Raw genomic sequence first — 20,447 nt, forward strand, 5'->3', positions numbered from 1 at the left:
ATAGAACTGGAAAAAGTCAGGAAAATAGACCGTACAAATATGCTAATACCTAAAAAGAAAAAGACAAACGAGACAAAAAGGATGGAAGTTGCATTTATTACCAATTATAACTCTATGCATAAACAGATAGAGGAAGTTATTAAAAAACACTGGGGTATTCTTTCTATTGATCCGATTCTGAATGGTCATCTTACCCCCTATCCAAAATTTATATATAGAAAAGCACGGAGTCTAAAGGATGCCTTAGCCCCAAGTGACATAGGGAAGGTTTCGGATAGTACCTTAGGAAAAACCTGGCTTGGGTCAAAACCAATAGGTAATTATCAATGTGGAAAATGTTCAATATGCAAATTTCTACACCCTGAAAGAAAAACATTGAAATCACGTAACAAAACAAAAATTTATGAGATTACTGATTTTATTAACTGTAATACGACTCACGTGGTGTATTTATTGGAATGTGCGTGCGGTCTACAATATGTAGGCCGCACAAAACGAAGCTTAAAACTCCGCATTCAAGAACATGTGAGGAATATAAAAAATGCTCTACAAACCCATAGTGTTAGTCGTCATTTCTCTGTTCTCCACAATAAGGACCCCTCATCGCTAACTTTCAAAGGAATTAAATATATTCCATGTAATAGACGGGGAGGGGATAGACTTAAGGATGTCTCCATTCAGGAGACATTCTGGATACAGAAATTAGACACCCTTGGTATAAATGGCCTGAACGAAAACATTGATATATGGTGTCTCTATTAAATTCCTTAGGCTCTTTCTATGTGTTTCTATGTGTTTAAATTCCCTGGGCTTTGTCTTCATTACTATATGACTCATAAGCGGTGAATATGTTGTCTCGAAGTATTTTGATTACTATTTTTAATTACTATGTACTAATTTTTTGTTTGTTCTATTGCAGAGACTCATGTGAACACACAAATCTTATTAACATGTGCTGATAATTTTATAATTAAAGGTTTAATATGTAGGTTGTTTTTCCAAGTTATTGCTGCCCACGATGGGTTAATCTTTTCAAGGCCTGGGTCCTAATTAGGACCTTCATTATTCAAACATATGTGAGTTCTAACATACCTAGATCCTATTGGTTTATACTTTGGCTTAAATGACCTATCCTGTGCAGCGATATGGTATATATCCTGTGATTTTATATTTGTATTTTAACCCTGATGAAGTAGCTGATGCTATGAAACGTGCGTTGGATGTATCTAGTATCTAGCCCCTACGGTTATATCTCTGCCATATACCCTTGCTGAGGTGTAGAGAGACTTGCTCCGAACTTTTTTGTGACGTCATCAATCCGCCTTACGGCAAGTCGCGAATCTGCCGCAAAACTACGTGGACTTTCCGGAGAGACGAGCCTGACGGCGGCTCCAGCGGGCACGGAGCAAAGACGTTCTTGCAGACTTCGTAGAGCCAGACTAAGCCAGCCAGTGACGGCCTAAAACGACGGACGATCAGCGTTACCTCACCCATCCTGGTGACACGGCGGTTGCTGCGGTTCCTGTGCGTCTGGTGGTGCCGGGTAACATGTTAACCTAAGTGCACGATATGCCTACTTCTGTCTTCACTGATGTACGCAGATATCATACCTTTTAATATATATTAATTGATTTGAACTTACTTCACCATTTGCGTCTGCGCTTGTTTTCTTTTGTTTTAGGCCTCTTACCAACCTTTTGACACATGTCCAGAGAGGTACCTGTAGGCAGGGTGCTCTCCATGTCAGTCAAGGGTCTGTGGTGGTATCTGTGAGGTGCTCCCTCTGGCGGGTTCCAGGGGCCGATGCTGCCTGGAACAGAGTGTCTCTCTTCCCCTGGGATCTCTCTAGCAGCACAGGCTCTCTCTTTCTGTGCTAGAGATTCTCTCTGCAGTCAATCAGCAGGCTTTTTAAAGGCACTAATGAGCCAGTTGAGCAGGTTAATTACTATAGGAGAGTCCTCTGAATGAACCTGCTCAGTACTTGGCTCAAGCTCTTCAAACAGGTTTTCCTGCAACAGGGTAGGTACCGTTACAGAGGGTTTATCCAGTTTAAAACGCAGGAAGTTTTAGGATAAAAACCATGCATATAGAATATGAATTGAGCTTTTCAACCAAAGACTGTCAGCGCTATGACACATGAAACTCATTTTTTCAACTAAAGAGCCTTTGAGGAACCTGATAAAAGTTATGCGGAAACATAAATGAGATTTTCTATTTTATGACACTGTCTGCATATATTGTACTGTATGTTTCTAGCAACATTATTTTCAGTAACTATGCACTGTACTAATTTTTGTACAAGAAATCTAAATGTTATACATTTTGTCTTTGGGCTTTAATTGAAGTTTGCATGTTTTGAAGACTAACTGCATTTTCTGACACATTTTTCTACAATAGAATTTTGTGTGTTAATTACATATTTTTCTTAGAAAACAGGGACCACAAACCCTGCAAGTAGAACTTGACTTTAATTTTTGGTGGCGGCAGCGTTATAAGGTATATTTGTGACGGATTGAGGGGGTTTATTACTCATTTGAGGGACCCTGCAGGGGAGAAATGTGTGTCAGCTAGATATCACAAATACAAGTCATGTGTTCACAGTTTTTGTTTAGTTACATAGTTACAAAGTAGATGAGGTTGTAAAAAGACGTACGTCCATCAAGTTCAACCTATGCTAACTTTAGACGACAGATACTTTAGCCAATATCTGTAGTTACAGTATATTGATCCAGAGGAAGGAAAACAAAAAACCCCAGTGACATATCATCCAATGATATCTTATAAGGGAAAAATAAATCCTTTCCAGACTCCAGATTGTGCCGCTCGTGACAGCCGCTATGCAGCAATTACAGCTTTCAGCTTCTGCTAACATCTCCTGCACTGGAAGCCAAATGTTTGTATGTTGTTGGCTTCTAATGTGCTCTCGCTGAAAACCTTCAAACAGAACACGGTCTGCTTTTTTCTGCTCTTTGAAGAAGGTTCTGGCATAATTACAAAATACAGTTCAGCTGTGTGGACAGTGGTGATAGCTGTTCTGCTGAAGACTTTTAGGGAAGGGAATTATCTCAGCCAATAAAACAGAGCGTGTCCTTTTTTTTTCTTCCCTTTTTGAACCGTTTGACTTTGTTCTGCTTTTCATGTTAATGCATAACACAGCACTAAGCATCAAATGGATATTGACTTCATATCGGCCAGAGGGATCTCCGAGAATATTTTGTGCAGACGCTGTGTATCTTTGCAGCACACTATTTAATACAGTGTTTATACAGCACTGCATAAATATATCATCACAGTGATACAAGTGATGTGTGCGTAGGAGTACATTAAAAAGGGATTATCATTTTGTCCTCTGTACAATACAACACAGACAAATTGATTTATAGAATGATGGTTATTCATTTACTGGATAGTTGCTAACCAGATTATCACAGACAGCAGCTCCATAGACACTTTCAGACTATTTACATTTTTAAATCTCCCAATCAAAAAAAATAACAACGCTGGCTCAATTATTTCTTAACACCTTATCTGCCAGAGGGATCTGCAACTCATGCCTCTCTAGCAGAAAACTGAGTTAATCTAAGTGCATTGGGGGTAGCTGGGTTACATTTTAGAGAATAGGGACATTAGGCCTGGGAAATAGTAGGCGTGCACGCGACGGAACGCATGGCGTCGCGTGCGCCTGTTCGAGAAGCGATCCGTGGCCTGTAGGATTCCTATGACGTGCGCGATGGGGAGGTGTGCCGGAGGCGGGGTCGTGACGTCACGTGAGCGGGTCGCCCTCATTGGCTGAACTGCTCACATGACCCGGCTGTCGCGCGACAAAATTAAAAAAATGTCTCGAGAGAAATTGCCCGTGGCGTCGCTCTTGTGCCCGCACCCGATCACACGCTCTGTGGCCGTCCTCATTGAGGTAAGGCCTTTTGTTTGCGCAACGCACGACATCGCGCGTGCTGTCGCGTGGACTATCGAGGCGGCCTTAGGTGTTCTAACAGCAATACTACATTCCCCCCTTTTCACTCTTATTATTTGTATATGTAAAGCGTGGGACATTGCATAATTCTGCATTCTTTCCTAAGCTGGCAATTGTTTGATGCTCCTGTTATAAATCTGTCAAAACCGTAACTGTGTGCCTAATGATATGGCCGCCTTCTAACTTTGTGCTGCAGTCTGGGGAATGCTGCAGCTGATATGTAACATTATATTACTAAGTGAAGCACGTTATTGTTACAGCTTTCAGAGCAATCGACAGTCTGCTGGTTCGAACACAGCAACAGATCTGTTTGTGATACTTTGTTGCCCAAGGGCAGAGCTCAAAAAGGTGTGTGAGAGGCTATTTCAAAAGAGGAAGTGGATATGACTTTCTAAATGGTTGCTGTAGCAACCAAAGGATGATCAGTACATGAAAACTAATCATTAAAAATGGCATTAAGAGTTAAAAAATGCAGACAGTATTATCTAATACTACAGAACTGACTTATTTAAAAAAAACATATAGGATTTTTCATGCTTTGCTGCTTTAATTAGAGAAATCCTGAACACTGGTCCGTTGCCTGCCATGGACTCAATCCCCTGTCAACCTTAAACACAACCATTTGTTTTGTATTTTTGTACTTTGCGATAAATTAGTATGAAAAGAATAGGAGTGAACAGCCTTAATCTACACGTGGAGTGTAGGACTTTCCCGTCCCAAGCAACCCCCGATCAGGGAGGGGCCCCGCCACCTTCTCGCACGCGAGCGATTTAAAACAATGGCCGCTCCTCCCGCTGGTGCCCTGTGTATGTCGCACTGCAGCGCGCCACCGGCGGCCACAACATTGGCTGCGTCTGTCAGTCTTGGCTCTTAATAGTGCCGCTCGTGTTATGTGCTAACACTCACCAATGTCATTGACCTCTATCTCCTTCTGCCCTATGAAGTACCAGACACACGCCATCCAGTGAGCGAGCAATGCAAACATGGACATGAGGAGGGTCAGTACCACGGCGCTGTACTGCGAGTAACGATCCAGCTTCTGCAGTAAACGAAGGAGCCTCAGCAGGCGCACGGTCTTCAGCAGGTGAACGCCAAAGTACTACGGAAAGACAGAGGGGTCAAAACAACCCTGGGATAAGGAATGAACACACATGATGCAATTGATGCTATGGTATTCCTGTTAAGGGTGGCAATGCATCACTATATTGCTTCGTTTTACTTAACCTTGTCTGAGGGAACATGATAAATTTGTGCAGTCATAGACGCCTGTGTTGCTCACTTGTCACTGCAAGGGGACACTGGTGAATAGTCAGTAACAGAAGATGCCATCGTTGGAAGACACAGTGGAAAAGTTGTTGGTCTTGAGTAAGCAACCTTTGCAATCTAAGGCCGCGCGTATAGTACCGTCGACTGCGACACGACGGGTGATGTCACCCGTCGCCGTCGCCACAGTTAAAAGTTATATTTCGCCGGGCAGTGGCGTCGCGGGTTTCCGGCAATCAAATTAAAATTTTGCCAGCTACAAGTTTTCGCGACGGCGACGTCGCTCCGTCGCATTGTCGCCGTCGTGCTTACTATAAGCGCACGTGGCGGCAGCAATGCATTTGTTTTCGGGCGACGTCACGTCGCCGGCACTATAAGCGCGGCCTAAGGCAATGTTCCTCCCTGTACCTCAGTTTAATAAGGGCAGTAAGAGTATTAGTGTTACTTTCTCCTCTGCTTTGAGGTTTGTCAGGGACATGTTGACAATTTGTTACTAGCATTGCCTCTCAGACTGCCTTTGATGTATCATTATTTCCATGGTAATAACATGCTCTTCAACCACTTTTTTTTGCATCCAGCTAGCAGCCAGAAGACTTTGATTTAATAACTCCCATTCAACTTCCCACCCGTCTTAGGCAGGTCTGCAACCCCGCCTTTCACCATTGTCACCCAGCATACAGTACTTCCACTGCAGCAAGGGATTCTGGGAAATGACATGCAAACGAGCACACAGTGCCACCTTTTGCTTCAAAACCATATGACATGGTCCCCTATAAGCATATTGCACCACTTTTTAGAACAGCCTGGGTTAAGATGCATAGCCATTAAACCCACCTATAGACAGCTCTTTCGACCTTAATGGGTCTCATCAGTGTGGGGTTGGTTATACTGGCTATGCAATATGAAGCTTTGGGTAGGTTCCACCACATGTATATATATATATATACACCCAAGAAAAATAGCTTTAATATCTGTTCAGTGACCATCCTCCCCTGCGAATCAAAGGCTCCACTTACCACGTTGACACTGAATGCATAGAGAAGGTCAAAGGGTAGGGCAGCAAGGAGGTCCACAAAGAACCAGGTGGTTGCATAGTGCACACAGATAGAGCGTGGGTCGAACACCACCTGGCCCGACTTGCTGACGTAGGTCGTTCGGAAATTCAACAGAATATCTGGTGAGAAAACAAAGGCATTGGAGAGATCAAACTGCTGGGTACCAGAAGACACCGGAGAGGAGGTTTACGGCAAGATTGTAAATGGATGCATTGGTGTTCTGAACATTCGTCAATGTGCAGCTGTATTACCAATAGCAGAAAAGGGACTCCCGAGCCCAATTTGCTACTGTTACATAGCTATGCTGTAGTAGTTTATCATCTCAAAGAGTTTCTATGTATCAACGCCATTATGGGGAAAGCACACGGCACTAGATGTCTCAATGAAAAAAAAAAACCCATTGTGAACGCTATCATTTTCTTTAATAATCCTGGTGCGCTTTTCTTTGCTTCAGAATTGCACCAGTTCTGTCTTGATACCTAGGGGTTTGTGTATCATAGTCTCCCCTATTGCTATTTTTTGCACCATCACCCCCCCCCTAGTGTTGCAACCTGAGACGTTGATACAGTATATTACCAACATAAAGCCTGCTGTGTATATAGGGTTAATTCACCAAAGCCTCCCTAGTGCCACTTATCAAAATAAAACAAGAAATCCCATTGAAATAAATTGAAATTTTTTTCCCCCTGAAATCTTTTGCACCTATTTTGCAGCAGACAAGATGAGACAATGGCATGTTCATCTTGATTCTGGGATGTGTGACATTTGGAGCCTCTGTGCATAACTGTTCAAAACTCTCCGCTACCAATGTCCCCCGTCTGATGCGAGGGGCCTGATTAACCGCATTAGCTGGAGACACTAGCAGACATCTAGAATAGAAATAGCTGGGCATCTGATATTTTTATCTGTGTTGATATACAGTATGGACTCATATATTCAAATTTGCCGCAGTCCACCAACGCAGTCACTGCTCTGAGGACATCCCAGGAAGTTACTTTCATGGTTTATTGCCAAGAAAGCCCCGATAACCCAACCTAAGTGTTAAATATTGGACACTTTTTTTCCCCCTCCAAAGTCTGTTTCCGCCTCCCACTGGTGTCTAAAAACGAAGCTTACCTAAGTAAATAATGAATGAGATGTCTGGAAATGAAACACAGGCTCTGCCATTAGCCCACCTTTGAATAATAATAAGGAATATCTTCAATAAATTCCCCTCCCTGGGAGGCGAGAGCAGCTGGACATTACGTCTCACTTAAATATTTAGGTATAGCATCTTTTGTGAATGAACTTCTGTTCAAAACCCCGCCATCTCTTAAACTGACAAGTTAAAAGGACAGCGCAACAGGGATCCTGTTTGTGCAAAGAACAGCTACTTAATAAGTGATAAAGCCCTTTTTATTGACAAAATGGAGGAGGCCAGCATGTCTATCTTCCATTAGCAGTGGTGCCTGGAACCTGATGTACACCCAAACAAGGCTCCGGACCGGGTATATCAAGGCAATTTGTGGAGGTAAACGTATGCAAAGCTTATCACTGTGATCTGGGAGTGTTAAAAGGGATTCCCCAAGGCACATAATGGGATATATACAATTCGGGGGGAGCCTGGCTCGAATCCTGGTGCCAGCTCCTTGTGACCTTGGGCAAGTCACTTTATCTCCGTGCTTCGGGAACCAAAAACAGAGTGACATTTATGTAAACTCCCTTTATAGCCGGGCAGGGAGGGTTAGACAAGAGTATATATGTGTGTATATATATATATATATATATATATATATATATATATATATATATATCTTCTAATTGGACCCCATGGTTGTAAAATCCTATTTACTAGTCGATCAAAAAACAACATTCTGTAAATGATTTAACGATCTATTTGACTTCCTTAAACCAATATAACCATGCTCGAAGCAAACATTTGGCTGCTTTTGTTTCTTTGAAAAATAAGCATAACTTGCTTTTTGTTCTGGGTCTCTGAATGAGGAAGTGTTTGTCATTCAATTGTTTCTACCACCCTGTCCTCATCAGTGAACCAATAAAGAGAGAGGAAAGGGAGGGGGCTTTGCCTGCGGAAACTCTTCTTATGATGTCACACAAAGGGAGCGGCCCGAGTAAATCAAGCTCTCGAGTCTCAGCCCAGTATGTTTACAAACAAACTCAAGAAATGATTAGAAATACGTATAGGCGTCAGATTGGGGTGAACAAAGGCGTCAGTCATCCAGATGTGACCCCTTAAAGATGTCTCTGCCATTAGTACACTTTGTGCCTTTGCACCTTTAACCCTTTAGGTGCCCAAGAATGTAGCTCCTACATCAGAGCGTCTGGCACGCCAGGGACCCCGTGATGTAATAACTACGTCATAACCCACTTGCTCACTTTTGTCGGGGATCGCGTTCTGCTCTACTGTGGGGCACAGCCAACAGTCTTACAAGAAGAGGAACGGAAGAGGACTCCTCCTCGTCTGTCCCTGATCGAGGGATCACGTGATGGCTTCTTAGAAGCGGTCACGGGATCGCGAGTACCAGAGGGGCGCGGTGGCACTCTGGCGCCGCACGGAAATCAAAGGGTTAAGCAAAACTTTCTGCAAGCGCCCCTACTTCTGCATGTCTCTCCCTGGGTAAGCGGCGCCCCCTGCTACGTACCAAGCATGAAGAGGATCTCCACGAAGATGTCACTGACGATGGGTGGGCTGCGCGACGAGGCGCTGTCATCACGGGCGATGGTGAAGCAGACGTTGTAAGGGACAGTCACCGCCACATAGAAGGTGGCCAGCAAGATGAGCCAGTCCCAGCCGGCCTTGAAAGTGCCGTAATGCAGGAGGATGAAGCGAGACTTCTGGATCGCGGCCACTTTGTATTCTGGAATGGTGGGTTTGTCCCCAAACACGCTCTGAGGGAGACAAAGGGGGTACCAGTCAGACTCTGGTTACTGGCATCCCATTGGGAACATCCATGGTGACGACAAGGCAGAGATGTCAACCCTAAAGTGCGTTCTGCACTCCAGAAACTCACCTCTAGTCAGGCAGGCCCCAGTAGCTCCTTCAGTGTGCGCTCCCCTCTCACGATGGCGCGTCCGCTGGCAGGGAAGACGAGAATTTTGTCTTCCCGTGCTGTGCCCCCGTCATAGCTACGCCCCCCGCACATCCCATCGCTCCCCTACAGACCCCAGATCGCGGCTGTAATCAGCCAGGCGCGCGTTCAGCAGTGAGCACTGGAGCCGTAGCCTAAAGGGACAGGGGCCATGTCTACTAAGAGGTGCAATTCTACAAGACAGATTTCGGATTTAGAAGACACCTTACAGACCATTTAAAGTGAATGGGCCACTTGCAGTCTTCCAGCATTGGAAGGCATCTTATGGAATAGCACCGCTTAGTAAATATGGGCCAGAAACCCAGAGATTTGGGGTTACTGGAGTAAAACATTTAATTAGCATTTTAATTGGAAATTGCTAATTCTATCATTGAGACTCCGTTGAAGTCTATTAGAATGTTGCAAAACATCAGTGAAAAGGGGAAGGGAAATGAACAGGGCGCTTCTAAAAGTGAATGTCAAAACAGTGTTAAGGAGATAAATAATAAAACACAAAATGTGATTCACCTATAAACAATTAAATAATACCCTTCACCAGCCAGTGATAAAAAAGTATTAAAAATACAAATAGTGATTGGCAGCTCAACTTCCTCAAATGGGACTGTTCCAAGTCCCCGGACGTATATATAGTTTCTTTTCTTCTGGGAGAGGAGGAGCGCAGATGTGCTCAGTGATACTGTACCTGTGAATAAAAGAAATAAAGGCAAATATAGTGCAGCGGGTTGATACTATAAAATGTCAATCTATAAGCCTTAGGGAGTTGCACTCACAAAACTTCTTGTAAAAATGTGCATGTCAGAGATTCTTCTCTCTCTGACTGGAGCCCTTGTGATGGATGGATGTAGTAATTCTCAGGATATCCCTCAATAGGTGTATGGTATTGGCATGAAAAAGAAAAAAGCCACAATAGGGCATACTATTTGACCAAATGTATTCAATGCAGAGTAATAAGAGCAATCAAACTCACATTTCCAAAGAATATAACAGGCATTGGAGAGAACCGCCGAACATAGAAGGACCCCGTCAGTACACAGCTTCTTGGCACTTCACTTGCGTCTCACACTCTGAGTTCCGCATGCGTCACTTCCGTGGCCGCGTCACAGGTGAGGGCGGAAGTGCAATCTGCCTCTGGGATCAGCTCCGATTTGCCAGTCCTTCAGTCCCCCGGTTCTCCAGCAACGCTAACTCTACGTGTTTCGCTGGTGCTTCGTCAGGAGTTATGCAGTATGGGTCTATCTGATTACTATATATAGGCCCACCAATTAAGTAGTACACATGAAAAATATGTAAATTTTAACCCCCTCGCCGCTCAAACATAGCGCAAGGCCAAAAAACCCAGTGATAATGATACAGATGTATAATAAGCTACAATACTTTATTAATTCTAAAAAAATCTAAATATATAAATAATAAAAAGAGTTAGCGTTGCTGGAGAACCGGGGGACTGAAGGACTGGCAAATCGGAGCTGATCCCAGAGGCAGATTGCACTTCCGCCCTCACCTGTGACGCGGCCACGGAAGTGACGCATGCGGAACTCAGAGTGTGAGACGCAAGTGAAGTGCCAAGAAGCTGTGTACTGACGGGGTCCTTCTATGTTCGGCGGTTCTCTCCAATGCCTGTTATATTCTTTGGAAATGTGAGTTTGATTGCTCTTATTACTCTGCATTGAATACATTTGGTCAAATAGTATGCCCTATTGTGGCTTTTTTCTTTTTCATGCCAATACCATACACCTATTGAGGGATATCCTGAGAATTACTACATCCATCCATCACAAGGGCTCCAGTCAGAGAGAGAAGAATCTCTGACATGCACATTTTTACAAGAAGTTTTGTGAGTGCAACTCCCTAAGGCTTATAGATTGACATTTTATAGTATCAGCCCTCTGCACTATATTTGCCTTTATTTCTTTTATTCACATGTATCACTGAGCACATCTGCGCTCCTCCTCTCCCAGAAGAAAAGAAACAAAACATCAGTGAGACTGACTACAAATCAAAGACTTGACATGTCTGACAAAGCAACATTTGATCACCCCCTCCCCTCCCACAGTCTACTCTGTCCCCTACTTACTACACAATCACAGATTATACCAAATAAAGGACTTTTATTTGTTTTCTTCTATGACATGTTTCCTTGTGTCTGTGCAAAACGTATATGCATTCTTTGACTGTATTCGTCCCACCACCTCTGCTGGGACACAGATTCATGCATCTACTACTCTTTTGGTACAAAAGATACTTCACATTTCCCTCCCACCCCTCTTCTGTAAAGCATGAACATGGGGCCCTGTTTCTCTCACGGAAAGATGCTTCCCTCCTGTACAGTAGTTATGATGTTTGGATATTTCTTTTCTTCCGGGGTACATATTGGGACGTTCAATGTATCCCCTGCACCATTGGTAATGCCATTTTATAATCTCCCCCCTGCCTCTATCCCTTTGAGGATGTGGTCACCAGAACAGGGACCAGATCACTTTTGTTACAGCTCAGTTCCTCAGCCTCTGAAAATATTTGACATTACGACAGACCAAGACATGTTACCTCTGGCTGTTGCTCTACTCCAAACTACCCAACATGTTTAATGCAACAACAATTTACTTTGCTAGTCAAGCGCATCGTAATCGGAGTCGAATTGTACGCGTATCCTGGATGTATGTCACAAACAGAACAAACGGTAAAGACTCGGGGAATTCAGTTGTTACAAATGAAATGGTTTGAAGGAGCGGCCCGGTGAGTAATGACCCTGACTTTGCAAATTATCAACGGAACTTGGTTCATTTCCTGGTGTCGGCTCCCTGTGACCTTGGGCAAGTCACTTTATCTCCCCGTACCTCGCACCAAAAACAGATTGTAAGCTCATCTGGGCAGGGACCTGTGCCTGTAACAATCCTATGTGCTGTACTGTAATTGTGTGAAGCTTTGAATCCCATTGCGAGATAAGTGCTATATGAAATAAAGTTGTTACTATTATAAATGCATTTTCTCGCAGACTCAAAATCCATATCCAAAGTATCATCAGTGTTATCTGTTCACAGTTAATTACAAATTGGAACAATTTCAGTGCTTTTCTCCACCAGACGCAGAATAACTCCTGCTCCATGGCACGGAGATCCCAGCTGCCAAATGAAAGCGGCGTGTTGATTACTGATACTTTGTAATGAAGAGGCTCATCGTAGAATTCATCTTGCGTTGTTAAAGAAGCATGTTGGGGTTTCTTTTACTAAATTGTGCTCCAGATTGCAGCGCATCATCCACCAATACCCCAAGATGCCTTCAAGGTAACGCCATATTTACTGAAAGATATTTTGTAGACGTTATCCGACTACAGAAAACTAGAGAGGTGTGAAAAAAGAAGCGTTGAGAATAAACCAGCGTCTGAGTTAGGCCGTGGATATAGTAGCCGCGTGTCGCGCGCGCCTGCCCCCCCGAGGCGATCCGTGGCCTATGGGATTGGGAGGGGGAGACGCGATGGGGAGGTGTGTCGGAGGCGTGCCTGTGATGTCACGTTAGCGATTCGCCCTCATTGGCTGAACCACTCACGTGACCCGGCCATCGCGCAACAAAATCTAATTATTTTGTCTGCCCGGGAATCGCACGCGGTCGCACACTCTATGGCCTTCCTCATGGAGGTACAGCCTTTTGTTCGTGTGGTCACGCGGACTATGGACGCCACCTTAGAGTTCGCAAACGAATCGCCGAGCATTGGGTCCATGTGCATTACAATTTAATTTAATACAGTAATTTTCTGAAAATCTCTGATATTGCAAGATTCTTAATGCAGAGACTATAAATAGGGCCCACAAGCCATGTTTTGCTCACTGTCTGATAACATTTCGCACACACAGTGAGCGAAAGACACTGTCACATCTCTACAGAAGACGTGGCAAAGATAACATGGTTGGATTCTGTAACCACAACGTGATTTCCAGATCTCCTGCACACTGCAAGTGCTCATTTGCATGTCATTACCCAGAATCCCTGGCAGCAGTGGAAGAATGTTATACTAAGACAAAATGGGGAAACGCAGGTTTGTGGCCCTGTCTGAGACGTGAATGTGCTCACAAGTGGGATTTTTCTTTGCTGTACACTGTATGGTGGAGGGTTTTTGTCACCTTCTATACTCACCGTAACTTCTTTGTCTGGTAAATAGCTTTAATGCCATATTGATGACCCCTCTCTCCCTTGGTCCTCCCGCTTTCTCTCTCTAACCTTTTCTTTTGGCCTTCAACAGTGGACTGCAACCACAAGGATGGCCACTACCTAGACCTGGTTTTCACTAAAAACTTTTCTCTCATCTATTTCTCCATGTCACCCTTACCTCTCTCTGACCATCATCTCATCTCATTTTCTCTCTCCCGCTTCTCCCCTTCTCCACCTCTATCTACCCCTCGCTTCTGCAGAGACCTGCGCTCTATTAACCTACCAGCTTTTGTTTCCACTTTACACTCCTCCCTCTCCTCACTCAGCCCTGCTTCAGACCCTGACAACCTGGTCAAGAACTACAACTTTGCCTTATCCTCCTCTCTTGACCTAAATGCCCCGCTTTCTCCCTGCCGTTCTCGCCCTTCTATCCCCAGACTCTGGCTAAATTCCCACACGCGCATGCTGTGTTCCTGCACTCGTTCCTCTGAACGTCTTATAGGAAATCTCACACTCTCGCAGACTTCCTTCACTACACATTTATGCTATCCTGTCACAACTCTGCCCTCTCTCAGGCTAAACAAACCTACTTTTCTCAACTAATCAACACGCACAAGTCTAACCCATGCCGATTCTTCTCTTCCTTTGACTCCCTACTCAGACCACCCTCAGCTCTGCCTCTTCTTCCCCTCCATCTCACCTCAGGACTTTGCTGACTATTTCAAGGAAAAGGTGGAATCCATATGTCAGGACATCCCCTCTGTTTCCTCCTCGGGTCCTACACTTCTTCCTAACTCTCCTCCTGCCTTCCTTGACTCTTTTTCTGCTTTCACAGAGGAGAATGTGGCACTGCTGTTCTCCTCTTCTCCATCTACCACTTGCCCTCTTGACCCCATTCCCTCCCATCTCCTAAAACCCCTACGCTCACACACATTTTTAACTCATCCCTCTACTCTGGTATCTTTCCCTCCTCCTTCAAACAAGCAACAGTCATACCATTACTCAAAAACAGCTTGACCCTACCTGTCTTTCTAACTATCGGCCTGTCTCCCTCCTGCCTTTTGCCTCTAAACTCCTTGAACGTCTTGTATTCTCTCGCTTGCTCAATTTTCTCAACACCTATTCTCTCCTAGACCCTCTACAATCTGGCTTCCGCACTGCTCACTCCACTGAAACAACCCTCACTAAAATAACTAATGACCTCCATGCTGCCAAAGACAGAGGTCATTACACTCTGCTCATATTACTCGACCTCTCTACAGCATTTGATACTGTGGACCACCCTCTCCTTCACATTCTCCATACTCTTGGCATTCATAACTGTCAAGATTGGGCTTAGGCCCCGCCCCGTCACGCATCTCGTGACATCACGAGTGACATGCATAAGCCGCAACCCGCGCACAGGCACCAATCTGCCAGGAAGGAAAACACAGCAAAAAACGTCTCCAGGCTTCGCCCCCGTGACGACACAGGCAACCTACAGCGCACACTAGCTACGCGCAGACACAAGCAAACAAGGGGTTAATTCTCTTAATTATTCCTCAGCTGTTGTGCACCCCGTCCCTGCCTATCAGTGGACAGCCTATGTCTGATTGCATTCATTACTCTGCAGCTGTGGGCTTTCCTACCATTGGCTGCCTGCCCCTTAAGTCCTCAGCCAGCCCTGCTACAAAGTGGCTGAGCATAAACTTTGGTTTATGTGTCTTGTGCTCCCTCAAGCTACTCATTGGTTTCGCCTTATCTTGTCTTGCCTTCCTGTTGTGACTTTAGCTCGTACTTGGACTCCTGACTTCTCGGCTCACTAGACCTTGGCTAGCTTCTGGACTTCCACTCTCTCCTCTCCTCGACCACGGCTACGGATATACGACAATTCTACACTCTCAACCCCAGACTACGGCAAGTACCTTCTACCTACCTGACCTCTCCTACCCTAACCCGGCTATATCACCTCCACTCTGCACACCGGACGTGGCTGCTTGGTTGTTGGTCGGTGGCTTTCAGCATCCCCACCTCAGCCTCACGGCCCCGTCTTGTTTGTGGTGAGCACACAGTAACAAAGCTCTATCTTGGATCTCCTCTTACCTCTCCCATCGTACCTGGCCCCACTACCTCCATCTACATTACTGTTGAAAGTTCAGTCATACACCCAGCAGCGCAAGCACGCTGCCTAGGGGTCACACTCGATTCCTCTCTCACTTTCTCCTCTCACATTCAAAACGTATCTAAAACCTATCGCTTTTTCCTCCGCAATATAACAAACGCCCTTTCTTCTGTTGCTCTACTGCTAAAACTCTGACTCAGGCCCTCATTCTCTCCCGTCTCGATTACTGTAACCTCCTGCTGTTTCGGCCTTCCTGCCTCCCACCTGTCTCCCCTACAATCTATCCTAAACACTGCTGCCAGAATCACTCTACTCTTTCCTAAATCTGTCTCAGCGTCTCCCCTGCTGAAATCCCTCTCCTGCTTCCGATCAAATCCGGTATCACACATTCAATTCTCCTCCTCACTTTTAAAACTTCTGCCCCTCCTTACATCTCAGCCGTAATTTCTCACTTTGCACCATCCCGACTCTTGCGTTCCGCTCAAGGATATCTTCTCTCTACTCCCTTTGTATCTAAAGCCCTCACCTGCCTTAAACCTTTCTCACTGACTGCCTCGCACCTCAGGAATGCACCTCCCGACTTTCACCTTCTCTATCCACATTTAAGACCCACCTTAAAACACACCTGCTTAATGAAGCATCTGAGTAGCTCCGTGGCTAACACTATACACCTGATACATAAAGCTTTGCGTCTTGCAGATGCACTTACGAGTATGCCCTCCTACTGTATCTGTTTGTTCCTCCTACCAATTAGATAGTAAGCTCTTCGGAACAGGGACTCCTTTTCCTAAATGTTACTTTTATGTCTGAAGCACTTCTTCCCATGATCTGTTATTTGTATTATGTGTTATTTATATGATTGTCACGTGTATTACTGCTGTGAAGCGCTATGTACATTAATGGCGCTATACAAATAAAGACATACATACATAGAATTCATGTAAACCAATGAGAATGTATACCTAATAATTATTTTATTCGTTTTTGATGATTTCTACGATATTCTATGTATTAATGTTAACTAAAATAAATATGATAATAACAATGTTTTTGTATATTGAATGTACAATACAAACCAATTTTTAAAATGTCCGTTGGCACATTATAACGGTACCAAGGTGTGTGTGTGTTTTAATTTACCGGGTATTGGGTATGACAGATACCATTAGCATCTATGGTTGCTGTGCCAGAACGGCTTTTGATTTTTGCACTGTGTAGAAGGAGGATTAGAAAGGTAAGTGTGTGTGCAAGCACAGTATTGATAACGACAAGCTACTGTGACACAGTCATTGTCAGAATGGCCTGCAATTCCATTGTTATGGGGAGGTGGCGGGCCAATGCATTGTGGGTCCATCATCACAGGGATTAACTTGATGTATGTCACTTGATAATTAAGCCCAGCATGCCCTATGCTTCATGTCTGCATGGGATGATTCTACAATTTGCGCAGTCTGATAAGCGTTGCCGTCTTTGTCTTCTATTACCCCGTGGCACTGATGCATTTACCTCTGTACCACGTCCCTGCCATCTCTTATCAAGTAATTACCATCTTGGACCAATCAGCATTAGTCTCCTGAGTCTTTCTTTTCACGTGCTTGCCCGCTGCCTCGGGCCACTTATTATGTCCAACTGCCCACTCTTAGTTTTGCTTCCCATAGTGGCTTAAACAGTTGTTGGTGCTGGGCTTGAGTTAAAAAATCCACATTTATTAAACATTGGGGCAAAATCTTTGGTCTGTTTTTTTTTTTTAAAGATGTAAGCACTATTCATGCTCTAAAAGGTGGAATGACTTTCTAAAATTGAAAGTTTGTAAACGTCCCTGTTCCTCCATCAACTATAAAAATGTTGCATTGGGGCTTTGAATGCTGTTTTTTGGATAGAAATGTTTAGGTTTATATATTATTTTAAAAAAATGATATTAATTTAAATATAGCATTTTGGCTTCTGCCTCTACAAACGATGTGTGTACGGTACATATACACAGATATATATGCACACACAGTATAGTGTGTACGGTACATATACACAGATATATATGCACACACAGTATAGTGTGTACAGTACATATACACAGATATATATGCACACACAGTATAGTGTGTACGGTACATATACACAGATATATATGCACACACAGTATAGTGTGTAGAGTACATATACACAGATATGCATGCACACACAGTATAGTGTGTACATTCTCTCACTATGGCTGACACAGATGCATGATAATGATTCAATGTTAGGCAATCAGCACTTTGTGAACCCTGGGAGGCAATCACAGCTCTATTTGTGCTTTGAGGCATACAAATCCTTCCTAAATGTGGGTAAATTTACACACTTGTCAGAATATTCCTGAATTAGCAAAAAGCACGAAGGGAAGTTTAAACCGACCTTTAGCTTCAAGGAAATGAATTTGAATGAATTTCCCAGAACTGCTCAGATTCACATCCAGTACAAGCCCATTCATAGTCACCATGAAGGATTAGGAAGAAGCTGTTTAAGACTCTCTGGTTATCTATATATATATTTTTGAAAACATTGTATGTCCCTTTGTCTAGGGGCAATCACATTGGACCTTTAGCCCGTCACTCCACCTCAGGCCAACCCTTTGTCTAGGGGCAATCACATTGGACCTTTAGCCCGTCACTCCACCTCAGGCCAATGAGATGGCTCCCTTGGCCCGCCCGCCCCTGCACACCTCTCATTGGCCGGTGTGGTCTAACAGTGTCACACACACACACACACACACCGTGCCTCTCCAACACTGGCTACCACACGATGTGCACCAGCCGCCGCTACCTCCCGCCCAGGTAAGTAACTAAACTGCCGCCTCACACCCCAGCGCCTACAGCCTCCCCTCCCAGTTCACACTCCTGCTGCCGCCGGGGCCTCAAACCCCTGCGCCTCCCCTCCCTGCTCACACCCCTGCCGCAGCCTGGGCCTCACACCCCTGCGCCTCCCCGATCACACCCCTGCCGCCGGAGCCTCCCTTCCCTGCCGCCGGGGCCTCCCTTCCCGCCTTACCTCACACCCCTCAGTGACCCGCCGCCGCCGAGCTATGAAGGCAGGGGAGGGGGGGAAATGGAGATGTGAAGGGGGGGAAATCACAGCTGTGAAAGGGGGGGGGGGAAATGGAGCTGTGAAAGTGGGGGGAAATCACACAAGTGAACGTGGGGGGGGGGGGACACAGCTGTGAAGGGGGGGGAGCGGAAAGCGAGGGGGAGTGGGAAAATGAAATCCCGGGCAACGCCGGGTATATCAGCTAGTTAGATATAAGTAAGGTTTCTGTGTAACGGAATCTCGGGATGTGAGGGACAAGCTCCGCACAGCGAGGGGAGGAGGTTCAGAGGGTGTGCTTAACACAGGGGTGGCCAACTCCTGTGCAGGTCAGCTGTTAAAGGTATCCCTGCTCGGACTGGCTGAGCCACTGATTGCGCCACCTGTGCTGAAGCAGGGATATCCCTAATACCTTACCCGTTGGTGGCCCTTGAGGGCTGGAGTTGGCCCCTTCTGGCTTAAGCCAACACACATCATATTAGCACACACATGCACCGTACAAAGCCCCGAGCCCATTCATGTGGATGCAAGTTGATGCATAAACTTTAATTAACCTGCTTTTCAACATTTTCAGTGGGTGTGAAAAGAAAAGTGTACAGCGCACCAAATTGTGATGTCAGAAAACTATGACACTAAAATAGTGTTAGAAGCACATTAAATAATGTTCAATAAAATAAATAGTGAAAGTGAATGTTAGTAAACAAACAATGACTTAAGTGTCTAAAATAACATCAGTGAAGTGGCAGGATACAAATGTCACCTTAAATACAGGGAGTCTGCAGCTAATCTGACGATGGCTCAGCACCTAGGTTCTGGTACAGGAGGAAGAAGACAGCGCACGACTCATAGTGTATTAAACACATTTAAAGTGCTAAATTACGAGTAGGTAAGTATTGCACACACAAGATATTACTATCATTCAGGCATTACGTGTCAGGTGCATGTTACCCCTTTGGAAAATGCGTCTCAGGAAATCAGCAACTCCAAGCGTCCGCTGTGGTTCTGTCCTGAATCCTCACGAGATGTCTGTGTGGATCCTGGGTCCGGTGCAGGTAGCCTCCGGTAATAGTCCGTTGGTAAGGGGCGTGCAAAATGGAACTTGCACAATATTGCAGGGAACTCCCAACACTGGGAGCGATGAACGCCAGAGGTACTCCACAGATCTACTGTGCGGCAGTCTGTGACGTCACAAGACTGCGTCGCCCTATGAGCAGTATGCCGGTCTAAGGTCGTAGACTAAATAATTAAGCCGCAGGAACGAGAGACACTCACCAGGTTATGTGGAATAACAAAATGGCAAAAATAACGCCTTTTCTCCTATATTCAGTAGGAGGCATCACTTTCTTCCCACTTCCCTTTCTCCCAAACAACATTTGGCTCACATAGACACAGAATCCCTTAGCTTCCACCTTAGCCTATTTACCGTGACCTTAACTAGGGCTGCCGACAGCTTTCATGGGGCCCAGGACTAAAGTTTCTACCAGGGCCCCCCGTGTCAGCGGCCTTTTGAGCCTCCTCTCTTTCTCTTACACTTCCCCCCCTTGCTCTCTCACCCCCTCTATTTCCCTCCCAATCCCCCATGTATTACTCCCCCTTCCCCCCCTCATATATCCCTCTCACACCCCCTCCCTTAAGGGGTGTGGAAGATATGGGGTAACGGGTGTCGGAGGTATGGGGTACCGGGTGGGGGGTTTAAGGAAGGTATGGGGTAACGTGTGGGGGGGGGAGGAATAAGGAAGGTATGGGGTAACGGGTGTTGGGGATAA

At 45.1% G+C, this 20,447-nt stretch overlaps 1 protein-coding gene across 1 annotated transcript in view; it reads right to left on the reverse strand.

Annotated features, from left to right (window-relative positions):
* LOC142498758 (voltage-gated delayed rectifier potassium channel KCNH8-like) overlaps positions 1-20,447 on the reverse strand; it is a 375,271-nt gene that overhangs the window by 85,065 nt on the left and 269,759 nt on the right. The window contains exons 5-7 of the mRNA XM_075607124.1: positions 8,934-9,180; positions 6,253-6,410; positions 4,880-5,072 (exon numbers count right to left, since the gene is read on the reverse strand). Of these exons, the coding sequence (XP_075463239.1) occupies positions 4,880-5,072; positions 6,253-6,410; positions 8,934-9,180 (598 nt within the window). The remainder of the gene's footprint in view (positions 1-4,879; positions 5,073-6,252; positions 6,411-8,933; positions 9,181-20,447) is intronic.

Source organism: Ascaphus truei, chromosome 7, assembly GCF_040206685.1.
Source record: "Ascaphus truei isolate aAscTru1 chromosome 7, aAscTru1.hap1, whole genome shotgun sequence".
In the NCBI taxonomy this organism is placed as follows: domain Eukaryota; kingdom Metazoa; phylum Chordata; class Amphibia; order Anura; family Ascaphidae; genus Ascaphus; species Ascaphus truei.